The 21,553-nt window shown below is 40.1% G+C and overlaps 2 protein-coding genes across 6 annotated transcripts; both read right to left on the reverse strand.

Moving 5' to 3' along the window:
* Positions 1 to 280: 280 nt before the first annotated feature.
* Positions 281 to 2,779, reverse strand: LOC125095984 (unconventional prefoldin RPB5 interactor-like). Of its 2 annotated transcripts, XM_047722576.1 has the most exons (2): positions 2,377 to 2,602; positions 281 to 2,341 (listed from the first exon to the last, which is right to left on the reverse strand). In XM_047722576.1, the coding sequence occupies exon 2, from the start codon at positions 2,263 to 2,265 to the stop codon at positions 907 to 909; it is 1,359 nt and encodes a 452-aa protein (XP_047578532.1). In that variant the 5' UTR covers positions 2,266 to 2,341; positions 2,377 to 2,602; the 3' UTR covers positions 281 to 906. The 2 variants fall into 2 exon arrangements, with proteins under 2 accessions (XP_047578532.1, XP_047578530.1); XM_047722574.1 differs by having other exon boundaries at positions 281 to 2,779.
* A 14,132-nt stretch (positions 2,780 to 16,911) lies between these two features.
* On the reverse strand, positions 16,912 to 20,227 carry LOC125095440 (serine protease 58-like). Of its 4 annotated transcripts, none has more exons than XM_047721828.1 (6): positions 20,102 to 20,227; positions 19,685 to 19,779; positions 19,068 to 19,248; positions 18,396 to 18,649; positions 17,628 to 17,776; positions 16,912 to 17,240 (listed from the first exon to the last, which is right to left on the reverse strand). In XM_047721828.1, the coding sequence occupies exons 2-6, from the start codon at positions 19,740 to 19,742 to the stop codon at positions 17,091 to 17,093; spliced, it is 792 nt and encodes a 263-aa protein (XP_047577784.1). In that variant the 5' UTR covers positions 19,743 to 19,779; positions 20,102 to 20,227; the 3' UTR covers positions 16,912 to 17,090. The 4 variants fall into 4 exon arrangements, with proteins under 4 accessions (XP_047577784.1, XP_047577785.1, XP_047577783.1 ...); XM_047721829.1 differs by having other exon boundaries at positions 19,685 to 19,799; XM_047721827.1 differs by having other exon boundaries at positions 19,685 to 19,806.
* Positions 20,228 to 21,553: the final 1,326 nt, after the last annotated feature.

Consider the following 21,553-nt stretch of genomic DNA (forward strand, 5'->3'; position numbering starts at 1 on the left):
AATTATTTACTAGTAGGAAAGTAGCCTTAGAGAATGAAAATGTTGGAAAATTAAAACATAAAATTTCTTATTTAAAAAATCTGGTAATTTTTCTTAGCATCTACACAACCTTACTTCTCTCCCAAAATATAATTCCGGTTAAAAGTGAACACACCAAGGGAGAAGAATTGCCTACGGAATTACATGAATTCAAGGAACCACTGTGTGGTGCAGGTAGCATGTATATGAATCAAAGACATTTCTGTATTCAATTCTGAATCATAAAAGTTCACATTTTAGAGACCAAGTTTCATAAAATTTTTACTAGAAAAAAAAATGTTTTACAAAATACCATTCTTCCAATCAAAGAAACTTTCCCATAGGGTACATGTAGCTTTCTGCCTCAGAGATGATAGAATGACCAACAAAGGGGAGAATTTTTTTAAATAGCCACCTAGCTGCAAAACCTACAGAAGTAGATTTTTTTTAAAGTGCTTTTAAAATGCTAAAGCAAGTAATATAATTGTTGAATCTATCTGAAATTTTAGAAGTTTCCTTAAAATGGTCCATATGGTACGCACAACTTCACAGCTGGTACAAAACTGCCTATATTTAGTTCAAAACACAAAAACAATGCATATGAACAGTATTCTTTGAAAGATAATTCTAAATACTGCCAGTGCATCATAAGAAAACTTAAGACAACAGTATTGACAGTATTCAGAGAATTAACAAAACAAGCTGAATATTAAAGTATTCAAACATTTACTTTGATTTTTAATACCACTGATAACAGTATGAGATCTTGCTGCCAAATGAATTCTGGACGCCTTATTTCAAACTACATGTAACGTATTTTGTGATACAGATTCTAAAGAAATGCAAAACTAGGTTCCAGGATGTAAACTACCATTGCCTAGGCAGGCCCTAGTTTTTCTGCTGCAATCTGGCAGCTTTGAACTTTGAAACCCTCTTTGTAGTTTCTTCTGATACTTCTGACAGAACTTCTTTTCGTTCTGGAATGGTGGGTAGCACAGGATGAACCATGGTTGGGTGTGGTGTTAAGGAGGGCGACAGAAATTCTTTTTCTATTACAGTTCCAGAAAAAGCCTCAGGTGTTCCTGATAAGGGCAAAAGTTTCTTATGATGGTTTTCTTCTTGTTCCTCTTCCAAAATACTCTCACTAGTGTCACTACAAGTGGCCTCTTCACAGCTAATACTCCTCAGAACTCCCCGTCTGTCATCAAAGTCAGCGGCACTGCTTTCACTGGTATCACTGCAAACACTGTTTTCTCTGCTGCGAGACTTCAGGATGGACTTACGAGGGACATATTCCCCGTTCACAACATCAACGAAGACCCTATAAATATCAGCAGGAGTCCTGATAGTAGGCAGCTCTTGGGCAGAATGACCACTGCCAGAGCTGTTCTTTCGTTTACGTTTGGCTTCTTCTTTCTTTTCACTGAATTTTAAAGTGGTATTTTTTCCAGTATTTATTCGGACCCTCTTAGGTTCGACCGTATGAGAAAAATATATTGTTGGTATAGAATGATCTCCAACCCCTAAAGCATCCTGGTCATTTTCATTATCGCCACCACCACCATCATCATCATCTTCATTACTGTGGTAAGAATTTGAACCGTTCACTGTATGAATGCCATTCATTTGACCACTGAACAGTTCTGAATGTGTAACATCCTTATAACAGCTGCTCGAAGTAACAGAGTCTGTTACTTGATGCATCACATGCGCATTTATATTCTGATCTTCCTTTTCTTCTTCAGAAGATGTCGTATCCTCTCCATTTGCAATCGTAGTACCAGGCTTACTATCAAGTTCACCCAGCAATTCTTCTTGTCTCTCTAGTTCTTCAAGTCGAGCCCACAGTTCCTTATCAGCAAGCAAATTCTTGGATTTTACATCATTTGCAAAATCTGCTTCAAAAATCTCTGAAGTTTTTGGTTTGGAGTGAGGTTTATGAGCAATTCGGTGTTTTGCTTTAAATTCAAAGTCACTTTTAATTTCTTCTCTTATATCAACAATATCACCTGCAGCATCACTCATTTTTTGCAAATCTTCTGTGAATTCAACTCTGGTTTCAAAATTTTTCATCACTTTTTTTAAATCATCTATTGTTTTTCTTACATGTTCTTTCCGATGCTCGACTAAGCCCACAGCCTGCTTTGCTGAGCACTTTGCAAACCAATTGTCCCCAAGTAAAACAGTAACTTCATTAGTATGGACAAGCTTTCCTGGCATGAAGGCAAAGGGGCCAAATGGTACCATGATATTATATGACAATTTATCAGGCAAGGTACTGAGTCCTTCTTGCAGGGCATTATAGTCATTATCTACCTTCTTCCAATGCTGGATTTTCTCTTGGCAGTTAGTGACCACCTTTTCCTGCTCCTCGCGGAGCCGCGCCACCTCCGGGGCACGCAGCGGCGCCGCGGCCGAGGCTGAGACTGAGGCTGAGGCTGAGGCCGAGGCCGAGGCCTGGGGCCCGGGGTCGGACGGGGCCTCCATGGCGGGGGCGCCGCGGCCTCAGCGGGGCGAACGAGTCCTAAACAAATGTTTATGAAGGCGGCGTGGCCGGCGGCTGCCCAGAGCCCGCGTGCTCGCCCTCATGCACTGCGCGCCGGGCGCTGAGGAGGCCGCGCCCGCCTTCTCCGCTACCGCGGCGGCCGCTGCTCGCGTCCGGGCTGCCCGCGGCCGCATCTCACACGCGCACGCCGCCCGCCGCCGCCGCCGCCCGGGCCGAAAGCAGCAGGCGGGCCGGTGAGAGCCGGAGGCGCCTGTCCGGTGGCCGGTGGCCGGGCCGAGACAGGCGTCCTGTGGCGGCCGCGCCTCCTCCGCGCCTCCCCCGTCTATAAGTCTGTTTTTATGCCAGTGCCATACTGTTTTAATTTGTACTACTTTGTAATATAACTTGAAATCTGGAATTGTGATACCTCCATTTTTTTCTTTCTCAAGATTGCTTTGGCTATTCAAAGTCTTTTGTGGTTCCATACAAATTTTAGATTGTTTAGTTCTAGTTCTGTGAAAAATGCTTTTGGTATTTTGATAGGGGTTGCATTAAATCTGTAGATAGCTTTAGGTAGTGTAGGCACTTCACTAATATTTCTTCTTCCAACCCATGGAATGTCTTTCCATTTCTTTGTATTGTCTTGACCTTTTTTTCATCAGTGTTTTATAGTTTTCAGAGTATAAGTCTTTCACCTTTTGGATTAAGTTTATTCCCAGATATTTTATTGTATTTGGTGCAATTGTAAATGGAACTGTTTCTTTTTTTTAATTAATTTTATTTTTTATAAACATATATTTTTATCCCCAGGGGTACAGGTCTGTGAATCACCAGGTTTACACACTTCACAGCACTCACCATAGCACACACCCTCCCCAATGTCCATAACCCCACCCCCCTCTCCCAACCCCCTCCCCCCATCAACCCTCAGTTTGTTTTGTGAGATTAAGAGTCACTTATGGTTTGCCTCCCTCCCAATCCCATCTTGTTTCATTTACTCTTCTCCTACCCCCTTAACCCCCCATGTTGCATCTCCTCTCCCTCATATCAGGGAGATCATATGATAGTTGTCTTTCTCCGACTGACTTATTCCGCTAAGCATGATACCCTCTAGTTCCATCCACGTCGTCGCAAATGGATGGAACTGTTTCTTAATTTCACATTCTGCTACTTCATTATTAGTGTATAAGAATGCAACAAAGTTCTGCACATTGATTTCATATCCTGTGACTTTAATGAATTTATTTATCAGTTTTAGTGGTTTTTGTTGGTGTAGTCTTTAGAATTTTCTATGCAATATCATGTCATCTACAAATAATAAGAGTTTTACTTCTTCCTTACCAATTTGGATGCCTTTTATTTTTTTATGTTGTCTAATTGCTGTGGCTAGGATTTCCAGTAATATGTTGAGTAAAAGTAGGAGAGTGGACATCCTTGTCTTGTCCCTGTCCTTAGGGGGAAAGCTTTCACTTTTTCACCATTGAGTATGATGTTGGCTTCGTGTTTTCTTGTAAGGCCTTTTTTACGTTGAGGTAAACCTACTTTGCTGAGTGTTTTTGTCATGAATGGGTGTTATATTTTATCAAATGTTTTCTCTGTATCTATTGAAATAATCATATGGTTTTTATCCTTTCTTTTATTGATGTGACATATCACATTGATTGTTTTGTGAATATTGAACCACTGTTGCATCCCAGGAATAAATATCACTTGATCATGGTATGATTTCTTAAATGTATTGTTGGATTCTGTTTGCTAATATTGATAATTTCTGCATTTATAATCATGAGAGATATTAGCATATATTTCTCTTTTTTTTTTTGGTGGTGTCTTTTTCTGGTTTTGGTATCAGAGTGATACTGGCCTCATACAATGAACTTGGGAATTTTCCTGACTCCTGTTTTTTTGGGATAGTTTGAGAAGAATAGGTATTAATTCTTCTTTAAATATTTGGTTGACTTCATCTATGAAACTATCTGGTCCTGAACTTCTGTTTTGGGGGAATTTTTTGATTACTGATTCAATTGCATTGCTGGTAATTGGTCTGTTCAAATTTTCTTTTCCTTCTTTAGTTTTGGTAGTTTATATGTATCTAGGACTTTAGTCACTTCTCAGCTGTCCAATATGTTGGTATACTGGTTTTCATGATTCTATTATAATTGTTTGTATTTCTGTGATGTTGGTTGTTATTTCTCCTCTTTCATTTGTGATTTTGTTTATTCAGTTTCTCTCTCTATTTTTGATGGATCTGGCTAGAGGTTTATCAGTTTTGTAGAACTTTTCAAAGCACCAGCTCCTGGTTTCATTGATCTATACAATTGTTTCTTTGTTTTGTTTTGTTTTAATTTCTGTCTCTCCTTGTTAGTTTGGGGTTTTGTTTGTTGTTTTTTTTTTTTCTAGCTCCTTTGGGTGTAAAGTTAGGCTGTTTATTTGAGATTTCTTTTGCTTCTTGAGGTACACTTGTATTGCTATAACTTCCCTCTTAGAACCATTTCTGCTGCATCCCAAAGATTTGGGGCCATCGTGTTTTCATTTTCATTTGTTTTCATGTAATTTTTTATTTCTTCTTTGACTCCTTGGTTGACCCAAATGTTATTTAACTTCCATTTATTTGTGGTCTTTCCAGACTTTTTCTTGTGGTTGATTTCTACTTTCAAAACATTGTGGTCAGAAAGAAGCTTAGTATGACTTTGATTTTTAAAGATTTGTTGAAACTTGTTCTGTGACCTAATATGTGGTGTATTCTGGAGAATGTTCCATGTGCACTTGAAAAGAATGTGTATTCTGCTGTTTTAGGATGGAATGTTCAGAATACGTCTGTTAAAACTATCTGGTCCAGTGTGTCATTCAAAGCCCCATTTCCTTGTTAATTTTCTGTTTGGCTGATCTGTCCATCAATACAAATGGGGTGTTAAATTCCCCTACTATTATTATATTACTATTGATTATTTCATTTATGTTTGTTATTAATGTTTTATGTATTCGGGTGCTACCATGTTGGTACATAAATATTTACAATTGTTATATCCTCTTGTTGGATTGTCCCCTTTATTATTATATATGGTCCTTCTTTGTCTTCTGTTATAGTCTGTTTTAAAGTGTATTTTGTCCAAGTATTGCTACCCTGTCTTTCTTTCAACATCCATTTGCATGATAAATGTTTCTCTATCTGCAGGTGTCTTTAGGTCTGAAATGAGTTTCCTATAGGTAGCATATAGATGAGTCTTGTTTTTTTATCTACTCTGTCATCTTATGTCTTTTTTTTTTTTTTTTTTTTTTTTTTTTTGGAGAGAGAGAGAACACAAGCAGGGGTGAGGCAGAGGGAGAAAGAGACTCTTAAGCAGGTTCCATGCTCAGTTCAGGGTCTGATGGGGCTTGATCTCATGACCCTGAGATCATGACCTGAGCTGAAATCAAGAGCCTGACATTTGACTGACTGAGCCATCCAGGTACCCCTGTCACCCTATGTCTTTTTTTTTTTTTTAGATTTTATTTGTTTATTTGACAGACAGATCACAAGTAGGCAGAGAGGCAGGCAGAGAGAGAGAGGAGGAAGCAGGATTCTCACAGAGCAGAAAGCCTGATGTGGGGCTCAATCCCAAGACCTTAGGATTGTGACCTGAGCTGAAGGCAGAGGCCTTAACCCACTGAGCCACCCAGGCATCCCACCCTATGTCTTTTGATTGGAGCATTTAGTCCATTTATATTCAGAGTAATTATTAATAAGTATGTACTTATTACCATTTTGTTATTCATTTTGTGGCTGTGTTTGTAGTTCTTTTCTCTTGCTCTCTTCTTTCACAGTTAGTTGGCTTCCTGTAGTGATAAACTTGGATTCCTCCTTTTTTATTTTTTGCATATCTATGCCTGGTTTTTAATTTGTGGTTACCAGTAGGTTTGTGTATAACATCTTCTGCACATAGCAGTCTATATTAAGTTGGTGGCAGCTTAAATTTAAGCCCATTCTTTACTCCTTTCCCTATCACATTTGAGGTATATGGTGTTACATTTTACATCCTTTTATATTGTGAATCCCTTGACTGATTTTTAAAAGATACTTATTTTTACTTTGTGTTTTTTCTTTTCATACTTTCACTTATGGTCTTTCCTTTCCTCTCAAAAGGTCCCCTTTAATATTTCTTGTAGGGTTGGGTTTGTGTCATGAAATCCTTTAGTTTTTATTTGTTTAAGAAACTCCTTATTTCTCCTTCTACTCTGAACGCTAGCCTTGCTAGATAAAGTACCCTTGGCTGCAGATTTTTCCCCTTTCAGCACTTTGAATATATCATGCCACTCTCTTCTGGCCTGCAAAGTTTCTGCTGAAAAATCTACTGATAACCGTATAGGGTTTCCCTTGTATGTAACTGTCTTTTCTCTTGCTTCTTTAAAATTTTTTTTCTTTATCATTACATTTTTGCCATTTTGATTATTATGTGTCTTGGTGTGGACTTCCTTGGATTGTTTTTGGGGGGATCTTTGTGCCCCCTGGATCTGGATATCTCTTTCCTTCCCCAGATTAGAGAAGTTTTCAGCTATTATTTCTTCAAATAAATTTTCTGTCCCCTTTTCTCTCTCTTCTTCTGATAATGCTAATGTTATTATGTTTGTTGGTCACTGAGTTCCCTAAGACCATTCTCAATTTGCATAATTTCCTTTCCTCTCATCTGTTCAACTTGATTACTTTTTATTTCTCTGTCTCCCAAGTTGTTAATTCATTCTTCTGCTTGATCTAGTCTGCTATTTATTCCATCAAATGTATTTTAAATTTCGGGCGCCTGGGTGGCTCAGTGGGTTAAGCCGCTGCCTTCGGCTCAGGTCATGATCTCAGGGTCCTGGGATCGAGCCCCGCATTGGGCTCTCTGCTCGGCAGGGAGCCTGCTTCCTCCTCTCTCTCTGCCTGCCTCTCTGCCTGCTTGTGATCTCTCTCTGTCAAATAAATAAATAAAATCTTTAAAAAATATTTAAAAAAATGTATTTTAAATTTCATTTATTGTGTTCTTGATCTCTTATTGGTTCTTTTTTTTTTTTTTTAAAGATTTTATTCATTTGGCAGAGAGATAGAAGCATAAGTAGGCAGAGCAGCAGAGGGAGAGGGAGAAGCAGGCTCTCCACTGAGAAGGGAATCTGATGCAGGACTCATTTCTAGGACCTTGGTATCATGACCTGAGACAAAGGCAGCCACTTAACCAACTGAGCCCCCCAGGTGCTCTTATTGGTTCTTTTTTTATCTCTGTGTTAAGGGTTTCACTCATGTTTTCCATTCTTTCTCAAGTCCAGTGAGTATCTTTATGATCATTACTTTAATTTCTCTATCAGGCATGTAACTTATATCCATTTTGCCTAGGTCTCATGCTGTGGTTTGGTTCTATTCTTCCATTTGGGCGATATTTCTCTTTCTTTCATTTTTTTCTGACTCTCTGCAACTGTTTCTCTGTATTAGGAAAGTCAGCTACTTTTCCTGCTCTTAATGATAATAGTCTTATGAAGAAGAGGACCTGATGGTGCAGTAAAACTCTAAATTTAACTCCCTATTGGTTTTTCCTGCAGCCTGAACTCTTTGTGATTGTGCACTATATTTAGATTTAGGAAGACATCATTAGATAAAATAATAGATTTTTAAAGCATATGAATATGGTAAACCATCAAAGCCAAAAATACATAAGCCATAAATCATGGCAAATTCAAAATTAGTAAAATAGATGTTATAAAATATCTCTGAAGTAGTGTCCATTGACAGTTACTGACAAGGCATTTGTATTTTATTTTTGTTTATTAAGAATCTCGGAGGTTGTAGCAAGCAATAAAATTATGAACAACAGGATAGAAAGATACATCCTTTCTCCATTAATGAGTGGAAATAGCTCACCTTCAGCAGAGGCTAAGACTCTAAAGAATGAGTGGGATTCTTTTGGTTACTAGTGGCAGGAAAACTGACCCAATCTGGCCCAAAAGGAAATTTACTGTCTTGTTTAACTAGAAAGTCCAAGAGTAGGTCCCAAGACTTCAAGTACAGCTGGATTCAAGCAGAACAATTCCCTGGTGCTCCAACCATTAATTCTGCCTTCTGCATAGCTTCAGCATCAGGTTCCTCACAATAGTGCTCCAGTCCTTCCAACCTCTTAGGTTCAAGATGAAAAGACAAGAGCAAGTTGGCTTCCTCAGAACTCAAAGTTAGTGACTTGAGTCCCGTTCTTATCCCTGAACCAATCACTGTGGCTAAGGGAGCATGATACACTGACTAGCCTAAGCCTAAGAAGTATGTTTCACTTCTAAGGACAGAGTTGTAGCCTTGGTCAAGAACATGGACTGAAGAGAGGGAGAGTGAGGAAAGAGTAAAACTTAATATGAAAATTGGGAGCTGTTGCTAGAAGATGGAATGGAAGGGATTTTAGAATACAAGTCACACATACCTATTTTATGAGGAATCTCAGTTGTGGCCAAGGAGATATAGTTTTGCTGGCTTTATCAGTACCAATAAAAAAGTGGTCTTACATCAAAGGTGATGATAAAAGTACATACCGAATCCACTATTTATAAGGCTGATGTGCCACTGGATCATCTGTTTCCATTGGCTGTACAATGACAATTATACCAATTACAACTTTTTTTTTTGGTGAGGATTAATAAACCAATGGATGTGAAAACATAGGTGGTTAATAAAGGCCAATTGTCTTCCCATTTTCCTTTGACTTAAATTTTCCTTTCTTAGGTTTGGAGTTATTCAAAATTGGAAGTACGTTTGATTCATTTTTTTAAATCTCTAGAACCTAAGACAGTAGCTTAGTATAGTAAGAACTTAACATGTGCTGAAAGATTAAATAGGTGCATTAGTTAGATTATAGGATAGGCTGCTGTAACAGAGTCCAAAATATATAATGGATCAAACAAGATAAATGTTTTTTCTCTCTCACAGAGAAGTCTTGACCTTTTGAGCAGTTTTTGGTAGGAAGGCAGCTCTGTTCCCATAGATCGTGCAGCCTTCTGCCCACCTTTCCTTGTTTTCTTTGAGGGCAAGGCTGAAGCTTGCTGACCATCATCACAAATGTGTTCCAGTCCATGGGAAGAAGATATAATGGAAAAATAGCTTACTTTTAAGATTGTGATACAAATATTGTGCACGTCTCTTCTACTCATATCCTCTCAGACATTAGTCATGTGGCTACAATGAGCTACAAAGAATGTTGAGGAAGATAGCTTCTAGCAAGGCAGTCATAAGTCAGCTATGGGGTATCCATAAAAAAAAAAAGATGAGAGAGGAGATCAATGTGTGATCTCTGTCACATGCAGCCATGTGAAGGTCAGAGACACTGGAGCAGTGGGTACCAGTTTTCTCAGAATGTCAATGGCAGTGAAAAAGCAAAGGGAAGACTACTTGGAAAGAACTGTGGGTCACAGTTTCAGAGTGACCAATGTAAATGTGCCTCTCAGTGTTAAGGCTAAAGATGGAAGTTAGACTAACGGAATTTTTAAAAAAGATTTTATTTATTTATTTGATAGAGAGATCACAAGTAGGCAGGGAGGCAGGCAGAGAGAGAGGGGGAAGCAGGATCCCCACTGAACAGAGAACCTGATGTGGGGCTCAATCCCAGGACCCTGAGATCACAACCTGAGCTAAAGGCAGAGGCTTAACCCACTGAGCCACCCAGGTGCCCCTAACAATTTTATGCTTAGCAAGTTGACTAAGTATAATCTTTAAAAAATTTTTTTATTCATTCATTTATTTTTGAGAGAGAAAGAGAGAGAGACAGAGGGAGCAACAGAGAACATGAGTGGGGAGGAGAAGGAGAAGCAGGCTCCCCACACTGTGCACAGAGCCCAACATGTGGCTTGATCCTAAGACCCTGGGATCATGACCTGAACTGAATGCAGACACTTAACCGACTTAAGGCACCCAGGCACCTCAACTAAGTATAATCTTAAATGAATTCCAGAAAGCACCTATTTCTTTTAACTCAGCTCACCTAAGTTTATTAGGTTGGAAATATAAACTTCTAATTTATTTATTGTATTTTGTTTTTAAAGGGTTACTTTTCTAAGAATGATTCACACTCATTTGATCATTTCTCCATATGAAAGTTCTAAGGAATGTAGGGAAACATTATTTGAGCTAAGAATTATATTCTCAACTAAAGATATATAAAAGAATCTTAATTGATGAATTACAGTCTGTTCCATGTTGAAGAGAACTGCCCTAAATCAAATATGACATATTTATGCAATTAGATGTCCCAGAAAGTCTGGGGCAGTCTAATTTTAGATATCAGGATGTTACCAATCCAATAAAACATTTTTGAGCATGTATCACCAATATATGTGTATTTATCTATGTACTTATATATATATGAACCAACATGTGCACATTATAAAACATTCTCCAAAGAATAAAATTTTAAAAAAGATTTTATGTATTTATTTATTTATTTTAGACGGGGCAGTGGGAAGAAAGAGAGCACTTGAGCAGGGCGAGGGGCAGAGGGAAAGGGAGAGAATCTCAGGCAGGCTCTGCACTCTATGTGGGGCTCAGTCTCATGACCCTGAGATCACAACCAGAGCTGAAACCAAGCAGACACTTAACTGAATGAGTTATCCAGGCACCCCCCAAAAAGAAATTTTTAAAGGATGAGCTAAACTAATTGCAAACAGAAGTTTTAATATTCACTTCTTACATCCTCCTAGGGTCTATGCACACACAACATGAAAATCATTGCCTAGCCAATAACAGATTCTAGATCAGAACCCAGGTCTCCTGACTTAGAGTTTAGTGGTCTTTCCTCTTAACTGCATTGCCTTTCATCGTCCCAATTGTCCCACGTAACTAAAGTTTTGTTCTACGCAAGATGGAGTAGGCGCATCCCATTTTATACCTCCTGTTAATAACAGTAACAATACCAGAAAACCCTCAACAAAATATACAAGTCATTTATCAGAAGATCTGAAAAGTGAGAAAAAAGTAAATTAGCTAGACATCTTGAGACTTAAGGAATGACTTGGTAGTGCATTTCCTGGGCTTTTTTCTTGCCTTCAATATATCCAAGTCTGTATGCTAAAAATATTTGTAACCTGGAAACAACAGTGGGCAGAGACAAAAAAGCGAACAACAACAACAACAAATAAACAAAAACAGTAGCAACAACAAAAATAAGAAAATCTTCTTTCTCTAGCCAAAGGACTAGGAAAGGAGAAGCCCAAATAGAACAGAAACTTCTTAACTATATGTGGTAGGCAGAATTCTAAGATGTACCCCTTATGTTTTCTACCTTTGAGTATTTGCCCTGACCTGAAACTGTGAATTTGATGGACATGACCTCTGTGGTTAGGCTATGTTATACAGTATGGTAGATATTAAGATAAGGAGATTATCCAGGTGGTCCTGGCCTAATTACATAAGCCCTTCAAAAGTTAAGGGTTTTCTTTGCCTGGTAGTAGAAGGGGAAGTTAGAGAAATTCAAGGCATGAGAAGCATTTGACACGAGAAGCATTTGACATGTTGCTAAGATGGAGGAGTCCATGTGGCAAATATCTGAGAATGGTCTCTAAGACCTGAGTGTGGTCCCCTGCTGACAGGTAGCAAGACTTGGGGATCTTAGCCTTACAACTGCAAGGAAATGAATTCTGCCAGCAACGTGAAAGAATTGGAAGTGGATCTTTCTCTAGTTGAATCTCCAAGTGTGGTTGTGGCTGGCCCACATCTTGATTTTAGTCCCTTGAAACATTTAGCTATGGAATTCTTAACTAAGGAAACAATGAGATAATAAATTTTTGTTGCTTTAAACCAATAAGTTATTGGCAATTTCTTTGATCTTGAGACAAAAACCTGTGAAGAAGCCGTGTCCTCCCTCATACCTGTGGTGCTCCAGTAGTGGGGCTAGTTGGCAGAACTCTAACTAACTTCTATCATGTATTAGTTTCTTATTGTTGTTAAAAAAATTACCAAAAATTAGTGGCTTAAAACAACACAAATTTATTATCTTACAGTTTTAGAGATCAGAAAGCCAAAATGGATCTTATGGGCTAAAATCAAGGTGTCCATAGACCTGCCTTCTTTCTGGAAACCTTTCTGGAGGTTTTGGGGAGAATCCATTTCCTTGTCTTTCCAGCTTTTAGTGGTTGCCTGTGTGCCTTGGCTCATGGCCTCTTCCTCTTATCTTTAGAGCACATCACTCCAACTTCTATTTCTGTGATCACATCTCCCGTCTTTTTTGAATCCTCTTGCCTTCTTTTTATAAAGACACTTGTGATTAGATTGGGCCCCCCGTGAAATCCAGGCTAATCTTCCCATATCAAGATCCTTAACTTAGTCACTTTTGCAAAGTCTCTTTTACCATGTAAGGTGGCATATTCATAAGTTCTAAGCATTAGGATATAAACAGCTTGTGTGTGTGGGGGGGGGGTGTCATTGTTCTGTCACCACAAAATAACACTCTAGAGGCTTTATAAACCAAATTGACATTTGAATCATAGCCCACGAAAGTGGGCTAGACTGTACATTCTGAACATTAATAGGTTAAGTACATGCTCAATTAGGATATCTTTTTTTTTTTTTTGAGAGAGAGAGAGTGAATGGGGGTGGGAAAGGGGCAGAGGGTGAGGGAGAGAGAGGGAATCCTAAGTAGGCTTCGTGCTCAGTGCAGAGGCCAACATGGGGCTTGATCCCATAACTCTAAAATCAGGACCTAAACTGAAATCAAGATTTGGATGCCTAAGCCAAGATTCAGGCTCCCCTCAACTAAGATACCTAAATAGGAATCAGACCCTTAGGATATCCAACTGTCCAGGATATAGTATTAAATTGCTCACTGTACTAGGCAAATGTCAGCTCCAACAAGAAAATATAATCAACAGATGTCAACTCAAGATGATGAAGATGTTGGGATTATCAGACAAGGATTTTAAAGCAGCTATTACAAAAATATTCTAATAAGCAATTACAAATACTCTTGAATCAAATGAAAAAGAAACAGAAAAATCTGAGCAAAAATTTATAGCAGATATAAAGATAAACCAAATGGAAATTTTATAATTTAAAAATATAATAACTGAAATAAAAAATTCATTAGATGGTTGTTTTAACTGAACCTAGGATTTGATTTCTAAAAGTGACTAAATGATAACACTGACACGTCAGTGCCATGGAAAGAAGAGTTTATTAAGAGCATGCTGCGGGGCGCCTGGGTGGCTCAGTGGGTTAAGCTGCTGCCTTCGGCTCAGGTCATGATCTCAGGGTCCTGGGATCGAGTCCCGCATCGGGCTCTCTGCTTGGCAGGGAGCCTGCTTCTCTCTCTCTCTCTCTCTCTCTCTCTCTATCTCTCTGCCTGCCTCTCTGTCTACTTGTGATCTCTCTCTGTCAAATAAATAAATAAAATCTTAAAAAAAAAAAAAAGAGCATGCTGCCATGCAAGGCTACATGAGGAAGTACTAGGGTCAGTTAGGCTGGAGGAGTGAGAGGAAAGCACAGGTACAAGCTTTTATTTGGAAACCAATAGAAGGAAGGGGTGAGTCAGGGTAGTCAAGTTTGAACAAGTTTAGGATTGAATAGTTTGAATAATTTTGGCAGGCTCTGAGCTATGGTGGTAATCCCCAGTTGTTCAGTACCTGGCCCTGAGTGATTTAGGGCAGGGGAAATATTGGCTTGGTGTGTGAAAGTTAGACTAAAGAAGGTGGTTGGGGTACAGCTCTGGATTGGTAGGTTTGCATATAAAAAAACATGTGGTAGACAGAATCACTTACTACCTCCAGGAATTAGTTAGCTCTAGAAGGGACACTATTTCCCTAGCCAGCAAGGCTCCCAAGATATGAAAGCATCATAAATGTAGAAAATAAAAACACAATTAAATTAATGAGTTCAATAGCAAAATCAGGAGGCCAGAAGAGTCAGTAAACTTGAAGACAGAGCAATAGAAATTATCAATATGAATAGCAGATGAGAAAATGATATCTAAAAAAATGAATGGTTCCCCTGGGACCTGTGAGATGATAACAGAAGATTTAACATTCATGTTAGCAAAGTTTCAGAAGAAAAAGAACACTAAACTGAAAAATACTTGAAAGGATAATGGTTCAAACATCTCATATTTGGTGAGAGACATAAACCTACATATTCCAGAAACTAAATGTACCCCCAACCAGAACAAACTTTTAAAAGCTCACACCCAGATATGTCACAATTAAATCTATGAAAAGGAAAGATGAAGGAAGATGAAGAAATACTTTCAAAAGCTTCCAGAGCCAGAGAGAAACCATGCATTACCTATTGGGGAAAAATGAGTCAAATGATAGCAGATCCCTCCTCAGAAACTTGAAGGACAGAAGAAAAAGGCAAACATTTTTCAAGTCCTGAAAGAAAAGCACTGTCAACCCAGAATTTTAAAAAATATTTTATTGATTCATGATAGAGCATGAGCACAAGCAGGGAGAGGTGCAGAGGGAGAAGCAACACAAGGCTCTATCACAGGACCCTGGATCATGACCTGAGCTGAAGGCAGATGCTTAATGGACTGAGCCCCTCAGACACAACCCCCACCTCACCTGCCATATTCTTTATCCAGCAAAAAACATCCTTCAAGAAATAAGGTGAAGAAACACTAGGAGGATTTGTCACCAGCAGACTTGTTCTAAAAGAATGGCTAAAAAAGCTATTCAGATAGAAAGGAAATGACAATGAAAGGACCCTTGGAACATAATGAATGAAAAAAAGAGCGGTGGAATTATATAGATTGCATACTATAGAACATTCCTGAAGTGACAAAATTGTAGTGATGGAGAACAGATCAGTGGTTGCAAGGGTTAGGGCCAAGAAATGGTGTGATTATTAAAGTGTAACAGGAAGAAGTTTCTTTCTGATGGTATGGTGATAGAACAGTTTTGGATTCTGCTTGTGGTGATGGTTATAGGAATCCATACATGTGATAAGATTTCAAATCTTACCCTGAAAAAGAGTATATATAAAGAAAGACTGATGACGTCCAAATAAAACCTGTGCCTGAATGAACAGAATTGTACCACTGTGCATTTCCTGGTTTTGACATTTTACTATGGTTATAGAAAATATTATCAATGGGGCAAGACTTGGGTCCACAGAAACTTTCTGTAACTTTTTTTTTTTTTTTACAATTTCTTATCTTAAGCAATTTCAAAATAAAATATTATAATAGAAATAGGATCTACTTTAGAGTATAACAAATAACATGGAGGACAAGGGGAGATGGAGAGGAGAAGGGAGTTGAGGGAAATTGGAAGGAGAGGTGAACCATGAGAGACTATGGACTCTGAAAAACAACCTGAGGGTCTTGAAGGGGCGGGGGGTGGGTGGTTGGGGGAACCAGGTGGTGGTATTAAGGAGGGCACGTATTGCATGGAGCACTGGGTGTGGTGCAAAAACAATGAATACTGTTACGCTGAAAAGAAATAAAAAATTGGGATGCCTGGGTGGCTCAGTTGGTTAAGCAGCTGCCTTCGGCTCAGGTCATGATCCCAGCGTCCTGGGATCGAGTCCCGCATCGGGCTCCTTGCTCAGCAGGGAGCCTGCTTCTCCCTCTGCCTCTGCCTGCCATTCTGTCTGTCTGTGCTTGCTCTCTCTCCCTCTCTCTCTGACAAATAAATAAAATCTTTAAAAAAAAAAAAAGAAATAAAAAATTTTAAAAAAAGAAAAGAAATAGGATCTACTTTAGTTTTTTTTTTAATTTAATTGAGAAAGGTAGGATAAGAGCAGGTGAATTCAGGATTTGGAGAAAATCAGCTGAATTGGTAATTGGTGTAGGGTAGATTTTGGTTGGTTCAGTGAGATGATTCTTTGCACACATCTCCACCAATCTATATACACACATGCGCATATGCACCCTCACAGACACACACAAACACAATTATACTCACCTAGGTTTTAATATTTCCCTTTTATCCTTCTACCATTCTCTTTCCAGCCATCTATCGTAGATTTTTCTGTGCTTAGCATTAGGAAAGATCTCTCAGGAGATATTCCCTTCTCCTGCTGGTGGTCTGACCCATCTAACTCCTCTCTGCACCCACTTCTGCTTCATCTCCTAACCCTCTTTGCAACCCTTATAGTTCTTATTGTCATAAAATTCCAGCCTCCATCTCTTAACAATTATGTTGCCAGCAGCCTAATAACACTGCAGTATTTACTGAGCCTTATTAGATATGATGGAGTGAAAGGGTATAGGCCTGACTCAGAGGCCTGGCTCAGCTCTAAGTGATGTTAAACAAAGGAGTCACCTTGGGTCCCACAGTCTCACCATCACATTCCTGAGGCCCATATGCCCTCTGGAGGGTAGAGGTTGGAGGAGAACTGCTCCATAGAAGTCTGAGGAAACCATGGCAGGTGAGTAGGAAGTTGGAGGAGAGGAAGGGAGTGAAGTTAGCTTATTTAGGAGAATGTTATCCAGCTCAAATCCTTTGATGATCATTCAGGCTAGGACTGAGAAAGGAAAAGGGAAGTCAAGAGAACAGAAGGAACAGACAATTTCTGATAGCCAAAGACTCTATTCCCATCTTTTTATGAGACTTGAGGGAAAGGAAGGGTCAAGATGGTAGACCCAGTTCTGAGGCCACTGGGAGAGGGAAGAGAGAGAGCTTAGTTGCTGTGGATGACTTTGTGGATCCAGTCTGTATAGTGGGAAACCCTGGTGTAGTAGCCAATATCACCTCTCAGAATACATCCTGGTGACCAAGATAGGATCCCATGGAGCTGATTCTGGCACAGGATTGGGGCAGCTGCTAATTCCTGTTAGAAAAAGGACAGATGGGTCAGGCAGGATAGCCAAAACAAAGATGACCTAGTACCTAGTGCAAAGTCCCTATCTGAGGGGTCTAGAACAGAGAGACGTAGGTGACAAGGACAGGGATAAATGTCTGGTGGACATGTTGGGCACATCCCAGCACTCATTCTAGGCCACATCAGAGTTAGCGATAAAGAAATACACTTTGAGATATTTTCACCCTGGCATCTAAGTTCATTCGTTATTGGAAGGACACATCCTTTCCTGGATCCCATTTACCTTTACCTCTTCTTGAATGTAGAGACAGGAAATTAGATTGGTTGAGGGAGATAAATGGGCCCCAAAACAGTGTCCCAGACCAAACTCAAATGGGGCAGAGGGAAAAGAGTTACCTTACACGTGTGTGTGCTCTCCAGAGATGATCCCGCACAGAACATGTTCTCTGTGATTTTAACAGGAAATTCTCTCACAGGGGACTCTTGGCAGTCATCATTAGGGAACCAAAAGACAGTCTGGTTTATCTGAATATCGGGCTCTGTGTCTATGCACACGAGCATGTGCACATACACATGCACACACAGAGAAAGAGAGAGAGAGAGAGAAAGAAAGAGAGAGGAGGCTTTGTTTTTCTTTGAAACTTAGCATGTTCATCTCCCTTTCTTCTCCCCTTCCCTCCCTCTTTTCTGTCATTAACCTCTCCATCATTCAATCAAAGAAAAAGCCAAAATGAAAAGGAACTGAAGAAGAAACATAATGAAACGAGAAAACCATGGTCTAGTCCCAGTGTTGCAAAATGCATACCTTGGGCTTGTGTGTGCATGCTTTTGTTTGTGAATGCCTGCCTCTTAGTTTCTAGTGAATAAGCCACACGCAGCTTCACCAGCAGGATAGCCAGCCAGCCCCATCCTCACCCAGACACCTTTTCACCCCTCACCTGGGGGATGAATGAGCCAAGAACACTGGATTCCAGACACCTCCCGCCATAAACAGTCATGTTACCAGTTTGGGCCTCAGTTTCCAAATGAATACAACTAGAGGTTAAGATATTATAAGTTCTCAGGCTTCTTCCAATTCTCATGATCTATAATAATAATTATAGGATGATCCTCTTTGAGTGGATACTTAAGGGGCACTAAGGGTCTGTCTTGAAGGTCACTCACTGGAATTCTTCCATTCCCAGCCCCAGCCAGAGACCGTGCACTTTTCCCCTCTTCTGTCATCTGTGCTATTGGGCAGAACCACCAGCTTCACTTGATCATTGAGCTTTTGGGGATGATTCAGCTTGATAAGCATGAGGTCATGCTCAGCAGAATCCCGGCTAAAATCTGGGTGTTGAACAGTAAGCATGGGTCTTAAGTTTCCAATCTTGTTTTGGAAACTCTCTTTTGAAGCAGCAATGTTTATCTCAAGAAATCTGGAATAGGCCATGAAGGATTAGATATTATTCCATTGTTCACCTTGTATCCTTTCTCCCCAACTTGCTTTGTGACTTTGCATGAATTCCTTCCACCACAAGACCTCCATTTCCTTTCTGGCAAATGAGCAATTGTATTGCAGTTCTATAATTCTTTGATCTGCACCACATTGTATATAGGCCTTTCTTCCCTACCGATTCATCCCCTAGTCCTCAACTTCCCCAGTTCCCTCTGTCTACATCATCCCACCCAGAACTCTAACTCATAACCACCTAGATCTATTTCCTGCCTCCTCCCAATCCCTTCTCAGGCTTGAGAACCTCTGGGCAAGTTTCTTCAGGGCTGATTCTCAGTACCCCCATGGCAATCTCGGTGACTAAGGGAGCTACCCTTCCGTTTAGACCCCCCATTACTCACGGCAAGAAGCAGTGGGCTGCAGTGAGAACCCACTGTTTGTGGATCAGGGTCCCCAGACAAGGCTCATATTCTGAGTTCAGGAAAACCAAAAAGGTTGGTACAGTTTTGCTGTCCATCTGATTGAACTGCTGGGCTAATTTTACTTGTACTGGTGTTGGTTTTACAGTTTTTGTTGTCACTGCTGTCAGGAAAGGAAGACAGAATTTTGGAGATGGACAGACATTCCAGAAGATGGAAGTCTGAAACACTTTATGTGGACATGCTTGGAAATAGTCAATGTGTCACTGATGTTTCTTCCTTCAGCTTGATTATCCTCTCTTTTCCTCAAGCTTCCTTCCTAACTACATAGCAAAATCACATTCTCTTGCTGACACCCACCATCTACTGTGCCAAGTCTTACTATCTCAGTCTGAATCTTCTCTTGCACCCATGGAGCCAGAGGAAAGTCAGTGGCTCTAGATAGCTGAATGTGCAAGGCAACTTCCAATTACAGGATCCTAAATTCTTATCTTTCTAACTAATGTTCTCTCCACCCATCTTATCTAGACCCATTTCCTACACTTTACTCCAATATAACCTTTTCAAAGTTTTAAGCCAAATTAGGCACCAGCACTCACCAGTCGCTGTCAGAATGTTGAAGACTAGAAAGAGGTGGCTCATGTCTGTGATCTCCATGTCCTCTGGCTGTAAGTAGACCTAGGAAGGGAGTGAACTACCAACAAGTCTGACCTTCTAGAAGCTTTGCAAAGGGAGAAATATCAAGGGGGTGGGAATATCAAAGGAGCAAAATGCTCTGAACCAAGGGAGGATGGCATCAAAGGGAGGAAAGACAGCCAGACCCTATTTCTCTAGAGAGTCTGCCCTCCCATTATAGTCTGGGAAATTTTTCTAAGGTGAAATGCCTGACCACAGAGGGATATCCTGTGAGTTAAGAACTTTATTACCAAAGATAAATCTCAACTGGCCAATTGTGTCTGCCTTATTCCACTGTCTCCAGTAATACTTCAGTCCCTGGTTCCCTTACATTTACTCACCTGTCCTCACTTCGTGTGGCTGATCTTCATCTACCTGTGTGACATTTACTAGCCCTCAACTTCAAAATAAACTCCCTCCACTCTGAGCTAGAGCCCTCATCTAACAAACTAAGTCTTCCCCCATGTCACATTGACTCTTGCCCTAATGTCACACTGGCTCCACCCCATAGCATCCTCTCATGTCACAGACCCCATACCATGTCATCCTCCCTCCAATCCCCAGATACAGCTGACCTCTCCCAGAAACTTTGAAAAGCCACATAAAGACAGACAGGGCTCAGCATGGAGTTCCCTCAGAATGAAGTCAAAGGGATAGCAGGTAGAATGTATTAGTTGGCTTTTGCTGGCAAATTTCCTCAAAACTTAGTGGCTTAAAATGATAGTTAATTTTGGTCACAATTCTGTAGATTGCCAGTTTGGGATGGTCTCAGCAGGGCTCACTGATGCATCTGTGATCAACTGGCAGCCAGTGGTTCTACAAACATGTCCAATGGTTGGCTTGAGGTCAGCTAGAGAAATGAGGATGACTAGGCCATGTGTCTACCACTATTCAACAGGCTAGTCCAAGATCATTTATATGATGGTAATTGCAAAGTTCAGAAAAATGGTATATCTCAATGCCCAAATCTTCAGGCCTTTACATATGTCATATTTACTAAGGTCCCATTGGCCAAATCAAGTTGCATGGCACACAGGTAGAAAAGAGTCCACTACCTGATGGGAGAATGTGTAAAATCATATTACAAGGGCAGAGATAGAAGGGGCATAGTTTTTGGCCATTTTTTCCTGCCATTTTATTGTGTACATTTTCAAACATACAAAAAATTTAAAAGCACTGTACCGTGGATACTACCATGCCTCCTACTTATTTTCTTCAACTAACACTTTACTATCTTTGTGTTATCACGTAGCTATCCATCTATCTACCACATAGAGGCAACCAGCTTAATCTCCTACAGTCTGGTTTCTTCTCCCTCCTCTCTGACAGCAACTCCTTCTCTCACAGCTGCCACCCTCACCATATAGCTCCTGAGAGGCTGTGATAGTTTCCAAACTGGCCTTCTTTAACAAGCTATCTCCTTCTCTGTCCAACTTGCCAGAGTGATTGTTGTTGTTGTTGTTGTTGTGCTCTTGCTTGAAAGCTTACAGTTGTTCCTCATGCCCATTTCTTCATGTCTAAACTCCTAGCTTGACTGCCAAGGCCCTCAGTAACCTGGGACCGACACATGACTATGTAGGAATTTGACATAATGGGCAGAGTCAGAGTCCCTGGGTAATCTCCAAAGGAGCCTGTGTCCTTGAAAGATCTGTTGGTGAACTTACCTCTCTCTCACCAGCCCTAGTCTCTGTGTGTCCTAATGTCTTTTAAAATTGGCTGTAATCTTTGGCTTTTAGCCCTCTTAGTTTGGCCTCCCCTGGACAGCTCCCATCAGCACGTCATAGGCACCAATT

Source organism: Lutra lutra, chromosome 3, assembly GCF_902655055.1.
Source record: "Lutra lutra chromosome 3, mLutLut1.2, whole genome shotgun sequence".
Classification (NCBI taxonomy): domain Eukaryota; kingdom Metazoa; phylum Chordata; class Mammalia; order Carnivora; family Mustelidae; genus Lutra; species Lutra lutra.

Excerpts from the sequence above, each read along its gene's own strand:
- LOC125095984 (XM_047722574.1), bottom strand. The coding sequence starts at position 2,505 with ATGGAGGCCCCGTCCGACCCCGGGCCCCAGGCCTCGGCCTCGGCCTCA.
- LOC125095440 (XM_047721828.1), bottom strand. The coding sequence starts at position 19,742 with ATGGAGATCACAGACATGAGCCACCTCTTTCTAGTCTTCAACATTCTG. Across the intron at positions 19,249-19,684 it reads CAACATTCTGACAGCGACTG|CAGTGACAACAAAAACTGTA; the intron begins GTGAGTGCTGGT and ends CTTTCCTGACAG. Across the intron at positions 17,241-17,627 it reads AGAGCACACACACGTGTAAG|GAATTAGCAGCTGCCCCAAT; the intron begins GTAACTCTTTTC and ends TTTTTCTAACAG.